At 36.3% G+C, this 18402-nt stretch overlaps 2 protein-coding genes and 1 pseudogene across 2 annotated transcripts; all 3 read right to left on the reverse strand.

Moving 5' to 3' along the window:
• Positions 1–3911, reverse strand: part of LOC104810612 — a 12775-nt pseudogene extending 8864 nt beyond the window's left edge.
• A 2606-nt stretch (positions 3912–6517) lies between these two features.
• LOC104810497 (pentatricopeptide repeat-containing protein At1g52640, mitochondrial) lies at positions 6518–8291 on the reverse strand. The gene has a single exon (XM_010536824.1). It carries the CDS (start codon positions 8257–8259, stop codon positions 6682–6684), a length of 1578 nt encoding a protein of 525 aa, XP_010535126.1. The 5' UTR covers positions 8260–8291; the 3' UTR covers positions 6518–6681.
• Positions 8292–10033: 1742 nt separating this feature from the next.
• LOC104810498 (biotin carboxyl carrier protein of acetyl-CoA carboxylase-like) lies at positions 10034–14017 on the reverse strand. The gene is made up of 9 exons (XM_010536825.2): positions 13819–14017; positions 12573–12764; positions 11983–12050; positions 11413–11472; positions 11051–11287; positions 10757–10819; positions 10590–10658; positions 10438–10483; positions 10034–10314 (listed from the first exon to the last, which is right to left on the reverse strand). Exons 1-9 carry the CDS (start codon positions 13826–13828, stop codon positions 10244–10246), a joined length of 816 nt encoding a protein of 271 aa, XP_010535127.1. The 5' UTR covers positions 13829–14017; the 3' UTR covers positions 10034–10243.
• Positions 14018–18402: the final 4385 nt, after the last annotated feature.

Consider the following 18402-nt stretch of genomic DNA (forward strand, 5'->3'; position numbering starts at 1 on the left):
CAGACCGAGCTTCCGGACTTCCCGGACTGACCAAACTTGGTCCAGGGCTGACCAAACTTGGTCAGTTCCGGACCAACGCACTGAAAACTCCTTTTCATGCTCGTTTCGGTCAAATCTCGTTTCCATTCTTCGTATTCTTCACGTATAAGTCCATCCATCTTGGTGTGTGACCCTGTAGGCCCATTCGCAGTGGCAGCCGCCTCGAGAACCATTCCCGATCTACAAGTCATGGTTAGCCTCTAGCAAGACGCCATGACCACCCATTTAGAATTGAGTTAGAGGTGATCTAACCAAGGCATTAACAGCTCGAATTCTGATCCTTTGTCTCACGATATCATAAGTTGAACAAGGGCATGGTTTGAGCCACCCTTCAAGTTCAACTGCTTTCTCGTCTTGGCAAATCGACTAATAAAATAGATGCAACTTCATCTATAGCGTGGCCACGCGTTTTCATAGTCCGACTTTCACGAGAGGGCCCAGCGATATCTCTCCTGTTAAGGAGGTGACAAGTCCCATATTGCATGTCTACTATCTCCATATGATTCGTGAACGTATCTGATCAACGCCGTTATAATCATCCGGTTAAAGACGACGTTTGACGCAGTCAAGACACGTCACTCCTCATATCAGATACTCTAGACATCTCAGGTATGAGGATCCATAAACGAACCGCTGTATGAGATTCAAGTCATGACTCTGTCCATGTGACAATCTCATGCGGGTCATCCAGTCACTCGTTCATAACGAGTACCCATGATTGTGATCTACATCCTACTGTTGATCACACCTCATGCTAGTCTTCATTCAACATTGTTCCCACAATGATGACTGACTAGGGAGTTTAGAATCATTCTCTAATGATTCAAGGATGCTGAAATACAACAAACATGCTAATCGTATAACGGATAAATAATGCATTCATAAATCAATGAATCAATACAAAGTAAAATGTCATATCATGGATCATCCTAGAGCATTACAACCAACACACTGTTGACGGATATGTGATAATCCAATGTAGCTTTCGTGTTCCCGTGCATCCGGATGAACTCCTTGTGTTCGAGTAATGCAGATTTCGTGAACACGTTTGTGTAAACCGACGTGAAACCTTCAATCTCCATTAGACCATCTCTAGCTGCTAGATAAGATATTTGTGCTTGTCGGGATTTTGAGGGCCTTGAAACATGAAAGCAGTTTTGTTTGGAGTAAGAGGGCATTTGCCTCGTTTTCTCCATATCCGAGCTGATTCTCCCATCAATGGCTTTGTGTTTCCTCTAGCAGCTTCAATGGCGGTAACAGATGAAGTAGACAGGTTTGCATATTCGCACCGACTGTATGCTACCATGTCGGGTTCAAACCTTAGGTGAAGAGACAACAAATGCTTGGGAATAGCATTTAAAAGCTCGGTGCCCTTCTTCTCCAAGGAGCTAGTGAGGCGTAGAGCCGAGTAACAAGCTTGACAAAGAGTGGCTTTCGCATAATCGGGATAACTGTTATTGCATTACGACATTTGCAAAAAGGTTAGAAACGAGAAACTCGTAGTAAAGACAGAGACTTCAGACAAATTCAAATTTCGTTGTAAGAGAGGGGACTTGTCTCTCCGTTGGCTCATTGCGGGTGTGATTGAAATATAACGATGTTCCAAAAGTGACGGAAGAACGCTTTCGATGTAATCAAACTGGCCTTTCCTTTTGCTATAATCTACTCTAAAGGGTTCTTTCGAAGCGATGTCTGGTGGCTCATCTTTTCGAAGAAGTGGTCAACATCAAATTTAGCTCCAACACAAATGAGCAGAACAGAGCCGGAATTGTTTAGCAAAAGAATTCCATATATCACCCCGACTCATTCCAATATACAACCATCTCGAACTTCGGCGAAACAAGAGTTCATTTAACAAACGAGCAATTCCAACACCGTCACACAACTGCAATGAATCAAATTCATGATTAAAATGATGATAATGTGGACAAAAATTGAAATTTCAAGATCCAATGCAGTGAGGAGATGATGGATCATTTGTTTCAAACTTACGTTGCGTCTCATCTGATTGAGGCCACCATAACAATCTATGTGGGTGTATCCGTTACTTCCCGCTGGTAGAGCTGCAGGATTTGAACAAAAAACCAAAGCAGCTGTCTGCAATAACGGTCGATCAAAAATTAGACTCAGATTATATAAAAACAAATCGAAAAGAGAACGTCAACCCGTTACAGACAATCCACCTCTTATCTATCACAGTGATCTACTATATTTCATTCTTCTGAAAGCTTCAAACTGAAAAGTTCAGTTTTATCAAAATCAAACCCAAGATTGTTAATAGCACCAGTAGTAGAGGCTTCCTAGCAAACAAATGACTATCTCGACAAGACCATCAAGAGAAAATCATGGTTTTAAAGAAATCTAGTTTCCCTGTCTTCACAAGAACAAAATCTGAAACTATCATCTCTAGTTATCAAGGAAAAATCATGGTTTTAGTGAACAGTTTATCGTTCAAAGTGAAATATCAGAAAAAATTCTAAAACTCCCTCCGTTCTTTTATATGCTTTTCCCCTCTGTTTCTTAGAGGTTTCTCAGTAAACAAACAATTTCGATCTTGATTCTGAAACTAATGCAACTTAACGAGAAGAATGGTGCATCGGATTCATCACAGAGTCTCTAACTAAGCAAAACTAAAGAGAATCCTCAACTCAAAACTTCTGAAAAACTCATCTTAACAACAATGAAACATCGAACAGAAAGAAGAAAAAGAACTCATACGCATCAAGTGCCCCTCTAACCACCATTTGCAGGGTCTCCATTCTGCTATCCTCTTGACACTCCATACACATGTTCTTCTGCAGTATGATCAAAACCAAAAAAAAACTTTTTTTTTGGCTGAAGAATGGTAAAACCGTATTTGCATGAAACATCTCTTGATATAACCAAACTTAATCGTCAATGTTTAGCACTAACACAGATAGAATTTCAAACCTTTCTTGTGAAAGACTCGAGAATGACATGGGTATTGATATTGACCCAAAATATTTGTTCTGTCAGTCCGAGGTGGAAACTAGAGATCATATCTTCTTTCTATGTCTATACTCGCATGCGGTATTGGCAGAAACTTTAGGGAAGCTGGTTAATATAGTGGATTGTTACTCTTGGCAGACTGTTATACAGGTACTTCTCTCCATCCGTGGGTGCAGTTCCTTGAAATGGACTGCAGTTTTAGTGTGGCAGATTGTGGCTTATCTCCTGTGGAAAGAAAGGAACAACAGGTTTCACCGGAAAGCCTATTTAGACTCGGCGCACCTGATTAGGGAAACTGGCCGAGTCTTTCGAACCAGGATCGCAGGACTTCGTCCAATTACTCCGCTATTCGCGGGCCAGTGTATTCAACATTGGTTCTCAACGGTATTCTACTAAGAACTTATTGTTCTTCCTGTTCTCTTCTTGGTTTCTATTGTCCTATGTGGTTCATTGTGTAGTATGCACTCTTTTTTGCTACTGCTGATGTCACAGTGAAACTATGTAACTCTTTTTAAGGTTTTAATACATACAACCTTTGTTAAAAAAAAAAAGGCTTGGAGAAAGACTAAAAAGTTTCCACAAACTAGAAATCACCCTTTAGTGGCAATACACATCTAACAAGATCCCAATTAATAAAACTCATCAACCAAATGATACCCACTAAAGCATATCCTCCAGATATCTGAAAATTTTCCGTTTTTTGGTTCCATTTACTTCATTTTCTCGAGAAACAAGAATAACGCAACACGTGAAATCTACGCCGGAAACAATAACTTACACCGACGAATCCGAAGGGACTGGGATCGCGAGAACTGTGGAGACAGAGAGAGAAGAATAACGACGAGGAGGAGAGAGAATATCAAGACAACGACGAAAAGGGGCTTCACCAGAAATGCGATCATTTGATGTTTGCCCTAATTTCGATCTGCAACTCTATTCAGTTCGGAGGAAGCAAATCATCTCCACAGAACTTTGTATTTATATGTTTCTCTTAAATTTCATTCTTTTAGCATTTTTTTTAAAAATCTCTATGAAACTACAAATTATTGTTTATAGCGAGAATCGCGGTAAAATACTTATACTTCTCCATTCTCAATTTAATACCTATATTTTTTTAATTACTGAATAATATATGTACAATTGATTTATCTTGAAACAAATCATATACTTTTAAATTATTGGTAAAAAAATATCTACCGTCAAATAACCGTCACGTAGACAAACAGAAATCCTACGTGGCGTCAAAAATTTTCAACATCTCTTCTAATCACCACCCCTCAGAAATTAAATAAAAAATTAATAAATAATAAATTAATTAATAATAAAAAATAAAATAAAAATAAATAAATGATAAAAATATACATATACATACACATACACATATACATACATACATACATGTACATATACATACGTATATAAATATACACATACACACATATATACATATATATACATACATATGAACACACATATATATACATATGTATAGATATGCATACATAAACAACACATACACATACATATATATACACATATATATAGATTTACATACATATACAACACATACACATACATATATATACATATACACTTATATATAGATATACATACATATACAACATATATACATACATGTATATACATATATATACAACACATACACATACATACATACTACATATATATATATATATATATATATATATATATATATATTTATGCATGTATTTATATGTATGTATATATATGTAGTATGTATGTATGTGTATGTGTTGTATATATATGTATATACATGTATGTATATATGTTGTATATGTATGTATATCTATATATAAGTGTATATGTATATATATGTATGTGTATGTGTTGTATATGTATGTAAATCTATATATATGTGTATATATATGTATATGCATATATAGGTTGCCAAGCTCCTCTCTGCTTCTCATGTCTCCTCTTCTGCCAAATGAAAAATCAATATGAACTGTACATATATATATGTGTATATATATGTGTATGCATATATATATATATATATATATATATATATATATATATATATATATATATATATATATATTTTTTTTGTGTATGTATTTATATGTATGTATGTATATGTATTGATATATATGTGTTTATATCATATGTATGTATATGTGTATATATGCATATATATATGTGTATATGTATATGTATGTACATATATGTATATATGTGTATGCATATATATGTATTGATATATATATGTGTGTATTTATATATCTGTATGTGTATATATGCATATATATATATATGTGTATATATATATATGTATGTATGTATATGTATATATGTGTATGTATATATATATATATTGATATATATATATATGTGTGTATTTATATGTATGTATGTGTATATATGTATATTTATATATATACATGTATATATGCATTTATATATATGTATGTATATAAGTATATGTATGTATGTATGTATATGTATATATATGTATTGATGTATAAATATATGTGTGTGTTATGTGTATGTATATATATGCGTGTATGTGTATATTTATATACGTATATGTACATGTATGTTTGTATATGTGTATGTGTATGTATATTTTTATTATTTAATTTTTTATTTTATTAATTTTTTATTATTAATTAATTTTTTATTTAATTTTTGGTATGGTAATGATTAGGAGAGATGTTAAAAAAAATTTGTTCTATTTGTCTACATGGCGGTTATTTATCGGTAAAGATTTTTTGGCCAATAATTTAAAAATATGTGATTTGTTTTTGAAAAAATAAATTATACATATATTATTTAGTAATTAAAAAAAATATATATTAAATTGAGATCAGAGAAAAATATAAATATTTTAGAGTGATTTTCCCTTGTTTATATTAATAAGTTTTGTCATATTTAGTATTTAATCAACTGCCCTTTTTGTTATACTTTTTTTAACAATTTTCAGATCTTCTAAAATTTCAAGTTTTATTTTAATAATATAAAATCCTTAAACTTACATACGATATTTATATTTTTTCCTGTCATATTTTTTTAAACTTCCTTTCAAATGATTTAAATTAATAATCAGTAACCAACCAAATAAACTATTTTCATACATTGTTGTCACCATTGATTTAAAAATAGATGAACTTTAAAGTTTTTTTTTTTACCAATCTTTATTTGTTCATATAGTTTTTTCTATTTTGTAACAATTTATACGAAAATAACCTTTGTTCCTCCTTTGCCTCGGAACACAATCTTTTATTACATTATTTCATTACAAATTCGATGTCATAATTAAACATTAGCATTCCTAATTAATACTATTAATTTAGTTAAACAAAATCTATTTGATTGATGGTAACATGTTATCTATAATTAACTAAGAGATTGTATAATTATATACTCTTTTTAATTAGCTCTTTTTCTATTATAAACAATTTGATCAATAGTTGAAAAAATTATTAGCATCTAAAATTATTGGATAATCCAATTAACGTCTATTACTTCTAACAATCTAAATATAATGTTTGCATACATTTGATTATTTATCCAATGTATATCCAAAAAAACAATGAATTTGCATAATGGTGCTAAAAAACAGACTTGTAAACAAACACACTCCTTGAGCAAGAGACCAAACAACTTGCACTACAGATGTGTCGGATATTGTCAGAGAAGATGACTCTCTCTTTCAAACTCTGAATCATCTTCTTCATTTCTCAGTCCACTGCTCGATCTTTTCCCTCTCATCTCCTTCGCCATTTCTCTGATGGAACAAGAACTGCTCCTTTCCATCTTCCCCGCCAACACATCCACAACCTCCATCAATCCCCTCCCCACCAACCTTTTCCTCATCATCTCAACCGTTTCTCCATAAGGCGGAATTCCCTCATCGATCATCGTCTCAAAGTACTTACAAGCTTCCTCTAACTTCCCTTTCTTCCTCACCAATCCATGAACCATCACCGAGTAAGTTCCGACCGAAGGGTAAAATCCTTTCTCCCCCATTCCTTCCCATATCTCCGTGGCTCTGTCAAATCTCCCAATGCGTATAAGCAACTTGAGCAGCATGTTGTAAGTGTGCTTGTCAGGAGAACACTTGTGTTTCTCCATTCTCGATATCAGCTTCGTTGCCTGATTCACCTCGCAGTGTTCGCAGTGGTATGACATTATCGAGTTGTAAGTCCATGTATCGGGGATAGCCCCTTTCTCTGTCATCTCGTCTAGTAGTGAATAAGCGTCGTCTACTTTCTCGTTCTGGCAAAGGGTCTTGACGATGTGGTTGTATGTGAACACATTAGGGACAAGATCATATCTTTTCATCCGATCAAGAACCCTAAAGACCGAGTGGATATCATTGGCATCGCAGTATGCGCGGATGAATATCGAGTAACTATAAGCGTCGGGTCTAAATCCGAGTTTGCCCATCTCCTGAAACATCGTGTACGCCCCAGAAACATCACCAGATCTGCACAATGTATGTAAAAGGCTGTTATAAGCGAGCAAATCAATCGGACAACCTCTCTCGAGCATTTCATCGAACACCTTGCGTGCCCACGGAGCATCTCGAACATTTCCGAGACCTCGGACCAAAATGCTATAACTTTTCGCGCTCGGTTCAAACCCATGTTTCACTTTGTCGAAGAATTCATGGGCATGCTTTACATGTCTCCGATCGCAAAGCGAATGCAATAACTGGTCGAGATCATTAACAGTAGGTTTGATCCCGAATTCAACCATCCGATTAAACGCTCGAATCGCTTCACTGGGTAAGTTAGCTCTGCTATACGCCCTGAAAACAATCCAGAAAAACTTCGGAGTTATCTCAAAATAGTTATACTCTCTCGCTTCTAACAAAAAGTCCCACAGCAAAGCGAATTGCTTGCTACTGCCGAGAATCTCCACCAAAATATGGCAACTTTCCAAACTATGTTCGAAATCTGGGATTCGACGTGCCCAGAGAAAGAATCTGTGAGCGGAAAATCCCAGATTCTTGCAGCGCTTCAGGACCTGTTCGACCAGATTCGATGAGAACCTCGAAGAATAGGGGTGAAGAGCGTGCTCGAGATCGTCCTGGGGATTCCGATGATCGCTGAGAACGCGGGAGATCTCGTTTACGAGAGATGGTGGGTCTCGCAGGACACAACAGAAGAGACGAATGTGTTGAGGTCTAGAGTTTTGGAGAGCGCGTAAGACAGACGAAGACAATGTGTTTCTGGTTCTGCAAGAGAATGCTCTGATCGCCATGGCCGAGCTCTGCCGTCTAATCAGGGCGCGAAAAAAATCTGGTCCGTAACTAAAGCTTTGTGGCATTGGGCTTTTATGGAATATTAGGCCTTTTGTGAATTAGTATGGTTATGGAAAAGCCCAATAAGTCATTGCTTTTTTCATTAAAAATAACGTACGTACGTACATACATACATATATATATATATATAATAATTATAAAAAAAAGGTTATCAATATATATACTAATTATAAAAATAAAAGGATTCGTACGGCTAAAGCTGTGGACCAACTATGGTTAGGCAATACCTTTTTCTGGCTGCTTAGTGTATCTATCTATTCACCACGCGGCGAAAACTTTGTCTGGAAACTTCAAATTATCATATATATATATATATATATATATATATATATATTTGGAAACTTCAAATTTATCACATATATAAGTATATAACGAACTGCATAAAATAACACGTGTACGCACAGCCATATAGAAGCAGTAGTTCGTGTTACCTACAAAGATCTTTTCGCACAAAAAATGATTTAACAAATAAAATATATCAATATTATCGTTCAAGATGGTTTGAAACAAAGTTCTATAAAAAATTTCATATTATCCACGAATTTTTTTAATATTTTCAATTTTTATATCAGTTTTGAATTTGATAAAAAAAAAATTATATAGAAATTTAGATTTTTTTAAAATTTCACACTAGAAATCGCAAAATGTATTGTAATTTTTCACATAACCATAGAATTTCGAGATTTTGGGTTTGCTTTGATTTTAGGAATTTAAGTTTAAAGATTTCATTGACTTAATCGATTTTGATTTAAAATATTTGCATCTCTATGATTTAAATGATTTAGTGTAAGTTTGAGGCTATATAGGATATTGCAACACATTCTTTGATTTACTACGGGATTTTAAAAAAAAAATTAAATTTTTATATAAGTTCTTATAAAAATGAAAAATTGGTATAAGAATTGAGAAGAAAATTTGTGGGGAATATGAAATTTTAGAGGATACATAGGAATACAAGTAACGTGGAAAAGACAAAAACATAGGAGAGATCTTTGGAGAAAACCAACGTGGGTAAATCTTAATCTAAACAACCATATTCGTATCTAATGACTAATGTTTTTATCACTATTTAATGATTATCTTAACCCAAAAGCATATTCTATACACATCCATGTTCAATGAATATGGAACTCATCTTTTTTTCCTGTTCATGGGACGTCTATACATACATACATACATACATTACATATGCATACATATACAGAATATATATATATATATATGCATGTGTGCGTGTATATATATACATATGAGGGTATGTCTCTGTTGTGTGCATAGAGCAAAACAAGAACGGAAAACGACGTAAAAGATCTGTTTGAAAGAGGGTTTTTGTGCAATCATGTCCCCTCCTCCTCAGACCTCGCCAACGTACGAGCTGAAGGTGGTCAGAAAACGACCGGCAAAGAATCCGGCGAAGATTCCGGCGAGGAATCCGGAGAAGGAACAAGACATCAACGAATGCGCCGAAGCATTCATCGAGAGATTCAGGAAAAGGCTTATGCTCCAAAGGCTCGAATCAGCCAATAACGAAGTCCAAAAGTTGTGAAGTACAAACAACACTTCTCTATTGTAATAATAAGACTCTACCCATTTACCATATATATATATATATTTGTGTTTATCCAAATAATTGCTTACATATTGCCATTTTTCTTTATTCCATCTTATAGAATTGCATATTTTCAAGAAGACGAAAACTTACATATATATATATATATATAAATCACTGTGATTAAGAACATATTATGTATGAACCATGTCAAAACGGAAGAAAATGCACAGACAATCCAGATTTGTCTGAAAATCAAAAGGGGAAATGTATAAACAAAGTCTAATTTCTTGGTTTTGGAAAATTCTCAACATACCTCTAGAATCAAACTCTCGCCCTTTTTTCGAGTAATGGAATGGAAAGAACTTAGTCACTTACTGAAGCTTCTTGATCCCGGGGAACGATGGAAGGATAGCGATGAGGGCATCGTTGTATCCTACGGGCTCTGAAAAGAACGAAAAATAAGATAAAGAAAAGACAGGGAAAATGTCGGTAAGACGAAATTTTCGGGCTGAGACAAAACTTGGGAAAGAAAAGAAGATGAAAGGAGAGACTCCAAAGGCCTTACCGCCGTCTTCTCTGAGTATTTTGACAACCTCGCCAGAAACATCAGACTGTGAAAGATGAAACAGAAACAATCATGAATGGTGAAAAGGGTTTTATTTTATCATACAGAAGAATTAGTCCATCCATATGACAGAACCCGGAAAGAGAGGTTACCTCTATCGGGATTTGGCCGCCGAGCTGCTCGATGTAGCACAGAACTTGACCCTCTTTCACTACGTCTTTCTGTTAAATTGTAAAATGGACGCAATTAGGCGAAATTCCCGGTTTTAAAAGGGGAGAAAAACCCATCAGCAATATCCTCGAGATTCAAGAATGCGTACCACTTTACAAGATGGGGGTGTTCGTTTCCCCTTTATGGTCCTTGATCTTCGAAAAAACCCTACCTGCGTGGTTAATCAACATTTTCGAGGAAAGTTAAAACTTGGCAGTATGATATCGGTTTTGAACTATGGACTAATATAAAAAGGATTTCTCGGTCTCTTATGTAAGGATCTACTTTGTTGCACCTGTTATTGAATTGAAACTTGATATAATTATGGAAACCGATTTGGGTATTAGAAACTAAAATAGAAAAACAGAATAAACCGAATGCATATTGCATTTAGGTGTCTAACCTTTGGTGATTGGAGAATCACCAAGCCCTCGTCGGCAGCTCTGTCAACAAGTGTCTCTGTTCCACCACCCGAGGAAGAAACCGCTTTTGTGATAGCCAATGAAGGAGAAGAAGCTGAACCATTTGTATCGAACTCCTCAGTAGTCGCACTAGCTGTAACAGCAGAAAGAACGGGCGGAGGTGGAGGGCTACTTTTGTCAGTTAAGTTCCTTGCTACGTAAAGGCGGAATCCACCGAGCTATTAGAGTATGAAAACGGGAGAAACAGAAAGATTAGATAAAATCTCAAAATAAAATTCAAAGACTTAACACCTATACCGTGCAAAAAACATCATTGCAACTCCAGAAGTAAGTATGGACTTACTTTCAGCTCGAACTCTGCAATTGATGTGGAATCGCATATTTCAGTAACAAGAGCTTCCACCTAGAAGACGGAAAAACAAAATAAAATGGTAAATATCAGAATAACAACATCGTACAATGTCCATTTTGTGCAAGTAACAAGTAGATTCACATATATCATGTCCACCTAGTTCATGGAGGCCAAGCAGTCTCCCTCTTGGATCAACAACAATAAGAGCTGTGGCAATTTAGAAATTATAAAACACACATCCTCTGTTCCTCGGTAAACATCATCCACATCTTCAAAGGAAAAGGGAGCACAATTCAACAGGAAACCTTTCAGAGCTCCTCTACCTATACACAAAGCATGTACTAGTTTATAGCCTTTTTAATATATACCTTTTCTAACTTGCTATTTTCTCGGCATTTCAGACCGACTGGTCGAAAGATTGGGAATCCCTAAGTTATAAGAAGGGCTTGATTCTCTATGAAAACAAATGATAATGAACCATGAAAGCACAAAAAAGAAATGCACCAGAGATATTTCAGCCAAGAATAATAACAAGCGTATTAAATCGAAGCAAAAAATCACCTCGGAAGATTTGGGAATAGGCTGACTTGACAATCCAGATGGTTTGGCCTCTTCCACATCTGTGGCAGCTGTTGTGAAGAAAGGTTAACACACATTAACCCTAATCACAACGATGAACATGCATGCTTTTCAATGTTTTCATGCAAATGTAATACACTTGAGGTCACTACAAGGTGAACTAGCATAATAAGTTTACAACAAAATTCTACAAGAAAACAAGAAAAGCATTTCCGAAAAGTACAGGCATTACGAAATTGAAGAATGATCACAATGAATCGGGGTGGCAGTTGAGATGATAAAGCAAATATATATATATATATACATAAGGACAAAGGATTGTTAGTTCAGGCACTAACAATCTATAATGTACATAAAGCAAATATATATACACAACAACAACAACATCGCCTCATTCCCAAGTTTATTTGGGGTCAGCCGAAAGCAAATATATATATATATATATATCACTCACAAACCTTAAGGACGAAGGATTTCAAAGAATTTGTTAGAGAAAATAAAAAGATTGTATGTTTACAAATGTGACCCTAAAAAAGATTGAGCATCAGAAAACCCGAAAAAGACAAAAATACCGTCTGCTTCTGTCGCTGGAACAGTGGATACTTTGACGGCTTTGACAGTCTGCAGAGTTGTCCTCAGACCAACATATTTAAGAGGCTTTTGCTCAAGCCGAGGTCTCTGATTCTCCGGTATCAATAAGTTTCCGGATCTTCCTTTGCTGATGTTTATCGCCGAAATTTTAATTTTAGGAACTCCGAGGCTACCTGAAACAGACACAAGGTTATCAAAACTCTTATTACTTCTTTCACCTAAACTGTCCCATACCCCAAAAGCAGTAAAACAGAGCATGCCTTGAAACAGAGTTCTGCTCTCAGTCAAACAATGCATGGAAACCGAGAAAAGAAAAAGACGTCGCATCTGTACGTTCAAGATAGGATTGCCCACATCATAAGTTATAAATTGGCAAGTCTTTTGTATGCTCAATCAAAGAAAAGTCCCAACCTTTCAGGCACCAACAATCTATAATGCATTCAAATAAGAGATTCGCTCTGTGTCTTTTTATCCTCTGCAGAATCATATCACAGAAAAGTAATATAATTTGGTCTTTTCCACGCGCGAAAATAAGAACTACAGAGCAAAAAATAGAAAATAAAATGCGAGTGATACCGAAAATAAGAAAGAGGATTACAAACAATGTGCAGTAAGAACGTATAAAAAACCTCAATTGTACAATATCCAAGCAAATGCAGCAAGTAGAAGGAAAAGGGCCAAATTAGATCATCTTTCATGGTTTTGAAGTTTTATATTGAAATGGAGCGTACACTGAGATGAAAATGAAACCAATACTTCTCTCTCCAGCCGCAGAGAGAGAGAGAGATTCCTCGACAGGATTTAACCTCAGAGCACTTGTTCCATCATAAAAGAAACACTTTCGACATCAAGGGCCAAATTGTTCTGCTCAAGATCAGTGAGACAAAAGATGACCCACAACGACAAGATTCTACACTGAAGCTTCGTTTTTTTTATTCGATGCAAAGTCTACTCAAGGACATTAGAACTCTGATTCTACAACAAATACACCTAACTCTTCAAATTCAATCCCTCTTTTCGATGATCCTACACGAGAAACCACAAGTTCGAGCAACTCTACAATTCCTCGACGGGAAAAAAAGGATTCACCAAAAATGGAGAACGAACAAACCATTCGAAATCGAATTCGAGAAAACGAAATCTCAGTCTCGGACACGAGCTCCGAAGACTCCGGAACAATCAAGTGCCACAACGATAAAGCGATGCAAAAAGGAAGGGTGAACTTACAGGAAGCCATGGAGGGAGGCAAAGATTCTAAGGAACGACGGCAACAAAACCAGATTGTGAAGGGAATTTCCTGAAGAACCCAGAAGTCGATACGAACGAGGAACACGAGTGACGATGTCAAAATCTGAGATTGAACGATTGTTTGCCGTTCCCTGGTGGGATGATACAACCAAAAAGACGAGTGGTGGTGTCTGTGTTGCACAGCGAAGCAAGCAAGTGGGGAGGTGGATTTGGATTGGGTTTTGTGGGCCCTCTAGTGGGCATAATGAGCCCATTATACCGTTAACCGGAACTGTATAACGGATGGTTTTGTCAAAATTACGGTTGAAATTTCCGGTTCAGTTATTTTTTTTGTTTATATATTTTTAAAATTTTAGAAAATTATATCCACCGTTTTTATGTTATCAGTCAATCGTTGCGTTTTTATGTTATTGGTATCACTCATAATTTAAATTTCGCAACGTTAAGTTTTATAGTTCGGAGGGCTGGGCACAGATATTATAAAAATGGGTATCATATCCCGTTCCACTGATATTCAATTTAAGTGTATTCACAATTATTTTTGCAATTCCAGATCTGAGAAAATTCGAAAGAGAAGAAATAAAGCAATTTTGGAACAATTTTCTGATATTTCAAAAATAAAAAGGAAACTGAGTTTTTTACATCAAACCAAAAAACCAAAATAGACTAAACCGGAATCAACCATAAACTGAAAAAAAAAATTACTAAACCGATAAAACTATCTCTCTATTACTCCCCTCAAGATGAAGAGGTCAAGGAGTGAACTCCCATCTTGGAAACAAGCTGCTGGAAGTTCTCGACATACACCGGTTTAGTTAAGACATCAGCCAACTGATCCTTTGAGGACACATGCAAAGGCTTCAAGAAACCAAGCTTGATTTGATCTCTCACAAAGTGGCAATCCAACTCAATACGCTTGGTCCTCTCATGAAAAACTGCATTATTTGCAATGTGAATTTTCGAAACACTATCACAAAACAAAGTCACAGGTTTCGGAAAATCCACATGCAACTCATGGAGCACAGATGAGATCCATAACAACTCGGAGGTAGTATGTGCCACAGCTCTATATTCGGACTCAGCACTGCTTCGAGAAATGGTGACCTGTTTCTTCGACTTCTAAGAAACTAAGGCCGAACCAAAAAAAAACTCAAAAGCCAGTCACTAACCTTCTTGAATCCGGACAAGCAGCCCAATCCGTATCCGAATATGCACTTAAACGAGTATCATTTGCAGCTGAATACAGCAAACCTTGCAAATGGCAACCTTTAAGATCCTCAGAATTCGAAAAACAGCTTGCAAATGATCTGATCTAGGTTGAGACATATACTGACTTAATTTGTTTACAGCAAAACAAATGTCAGGTCTTGTAATACCAAGATAGATCAGCTTACCAATGAGTTTTTTGTACTGCAGAGCATCAGAAACCAACTCACCCGAATCAGAAGAAAGTTTATGTCTGAAGTCCATCGGTGTGGATGCTGGTTTACAACCAAGCATGCCAAATTCCTCCAGTAACTCAAGAGTGTACTTCCTTTGACAAACAGAAATACCAGACTTGGATCTAGCAACTTCCAACCCTAAGAAATATTGCAAGTTACCCAGATCTTTAGTATGAAAAGCCTGATGTAAAGCAGATTTAACATCAGAAATCAAGGACTCAGAATTACCAGCAACCAAGATATCATCAACATACACCAATACAGCCACAATAGAAGCTTCCCGTTTCAGAACAAACAGGGAATGATCAGACTTAGATTGAATAAAACCTGCCTCAATCAGCACCTGAGATAATTTGATGTTCCATTGCCTTGATGCCTGCTTGAGGCCATACAAAGATTTCTGCAATCTGCAAACATAACCAGGAGGAATAAACTCCCCCTTAAGCTCAGCATAACCTGGAGGTAATGTCATGAAAATTTTCTCAGACAAGTCTCCATTCAAGAAGGCATTAGATACATCAAACTGATGTATAAACCAATTCTGCGAAGCTGACAATGCAAGGAGTCGAACAGTGGTCATCTTTGCCATTGGACTAAATGTCTCTAAATAATCAATGCCTTCTACTTGAGTATAACCCTTAACTACTAACCTTGCTTTATGTCTCTCAATGGAACCATCAGGGTTAAACTTTGTTTTAAACACCCATTTGCAGCCAATGGGATGTTTACCATCTGGCAATGGACAAACAGACCAAGTCTTTGTCCTTGTTAACGCATCAAGTTCAGAAAGCATAGCTTGTTTCCATTGATCATTCTGTACAGCTTGCTTATAGGTTTTGGGATCAGGGTGTGAGGCTACAGAAAGTACAAACTTTCTATAGGTTGGATACAAAGAATCAAAGGTTATAACAGAAGACAAAGGATATGGGGTTTCGGCTGTTTCTGTGGGAGGTTCAAAATGGGTAAGCATGTAAACATAGTAGTCTTGAAGATAAGTAGGTGTTTTAACCAGCCGTTGTGGTCTATCTGAATTCCCAATAGATGCAGCATCATTCACAGTCACAATATCAGAAGAATGTTGGATAAAAGAATCAGAAGAATCTAAAGATACAGGGGATAACATTTCAGACTCAGAAGGACTAGGAATGTGTGAAGTTGGAGATGTTGAGACAGAATCATCATACAAAAAGAAAGGTGATAAAGAAGAACTAGAAGATGAAGAATGATCTGTAACAACAACAGAAGTTTTGAATGGAAAGACAGTCTCATGAAAAACAACATTCCGGGAAATCAGAATCTGATTAGTTCCAAGTCCAAAACCTTGTATCCTTTAACACCACTAGGATAACCAAGAAACACGGCAGCTTTAGCCCGAGGTGAAAACTTATGACGATCCCTAACTTGTGTTGAAACATAACACAAGCATCCAAAAACTTTTAAATGTCCATACTCAGGTTTTGTGTTCATCAAGACTTCAAAGGGTGTCTTGTTGTTTAAAACAGGAGTCGGTGTTCGATTTATGAGATAAACATCAGTTAAAACACATTCACCCCAATATACCAATGGAATGTTTGATTGAAAATACAAATCTCGGGCTACATTTAAAACGTGTTGATGTTTACGTTCAACTACAGAATTTTGTTGAGGCGTATAAGGACAAGAACGATAATGTATAATGCCCTTCTTAGCAAATAAATCTGTAAAATTGAGCTCATGAGCATTATCACTTCGAACTGACTTTATATGAGCAGAAAACTGTGTTTCAATCATATTTATAAACTCTGGAAACTTGAACAGAACATCATTTTTATTTACCAACAGATAAATCCATACAACCCGAGTACAATCATCCACAATAGTAAAAAAATATCTATGTCCCATGGTTGTAGGCAAATGAAAAGGTCCTCACACATCTATATGTAAAAGCTCAAAAGGTAATGAGGACTTATGACCCAAATGTGGAAAAGAAAGGTGTTTTTGTTTAGCAAGTGGACAAATGGAACAATGATCAGATTCATGAGTAAGCGGAATGAACTCCAACTGAGACTGCTTTCCAACAAACTGAATCCGAAGAAGAGAAGGATGACCCAATCTTCTATGCCAAGTGTCAACAGAAACCATGAATGTAGAATGTAGAAGTGAAGAGGAAGGATCAGACAGCAAAGATGAATTTGACACTGGCAAAATGTATAGATTCTGACTTTGACTACCCTTGCCAATCGTCAAGGCCCGAGTAAGGTCCTGAATTAAACAAGAGTCATTTGTGAAGGTCACAGAATAAGATGTGTGTTTAGTCAAGGCACTAACACTTAAAAGATTGAATTTGAAAGATGGAATATACAAGACATCATGAAGAATGAGAGAAGGAGAAATATGAATAGTGCCTGACTTAGTTACTGGTATAACTGTACCAGTAGGAAGAGTGACTGTGGCTGTAGGAATGATACTCATCATTGAAAACAAAGATTCCACACAACAAACATGGGTACTAGCACTAGTATCAACAATCCATACTGAAGAGGGAAAGGCAAGGTCTGAATGTAAGGCTGAAAAAACTGAAAGTGAGGTAAAAGAAGTACCTGGAGAATTAGGCATGGGTGAAGATGTACGTCCTGACTCATTGAAAACAGAACTATGACCACCAAACTGATTTGTTAACTGAGACAAAAGAGCTTGAACCTGTGCCAAAGCTGCTTGACCACCAGAATCAACTGAGTGAGATGAATCTGTAGAAGCCTTGATCAAGTTGACAGGATTGTTTCCACGAGCATCAAAGCTTTGCCTCGGTTTGAAAACTCGCTGATTCCAAGCATTAGAAGATGAAAGCACAGGAGGCTTGAAATTTGGTGGATAACCATACAGTTTATAACACTTGTTCACTGTGTGTCCAGCTAAGCCACAGTGAGTACAACTCGGTTTAGGCTTCGAATTAGGCTGAGTAGAAGTCGCTAGAGGACGTTGTTTGCCATAATTCGTTGAAGCTTGAAACCCGGCCTGATCAGAAGGCAAAAAACTCCGATTCTGAATTTGTTGCTCCTCTTGAGCTATCAAATTGTAAACTGTAGGTAAATCCGGCAATGGCTCTAGCATCATGATCTGACGCCTTGCTGCATTGTAAGGC

This window comes from Tarenaya hassleriana, unplaced genomic scaffold (genome assembly GCF_000463585.1).
Source record: "Tarenaya hassleriana unplaced genomic scaffold, ASM46358v1 Cleome18, whole genome shotgun sequence".
Classification (NCBI taxonomy): Eukaryota; Viridiplantae; Streptophyta; class Magnoliopsida; order Brassicales; family Cleomaceae; genus Tarenaya; species Tarenaya hassleriana.

What these genes read in the sequence shown, in the direction of transcription:
- LOC104810497 (XM_010536824.1), bottom strand. Translation starts at nt 8,259, where the DNA reads ATGGCGATCAGAGCATTCTCTTGCAGAACCAGAAACACATTGTCTTCG.
- LOC104810498 (XM_010536825.2), bottom strand. An exon ending in TTGCAGAGTTCGAGCTGAAA is followed by an intron (nt 11,288 to 11,412) that starts GTAAGTCCATAC and finishes ATACTCTAATAG; the next exon opens with CTCGGTGGATTCCGCCTTTA. An exon ending in CACCCCCATCTTGTAAAGTG is followed by an intron (nt 10,659 to 10,756) that starts GTACGCATTCTT and finishes ACAATTTAACAG; the next exon opens with AAAGACGTAGTGAAAGAGGG.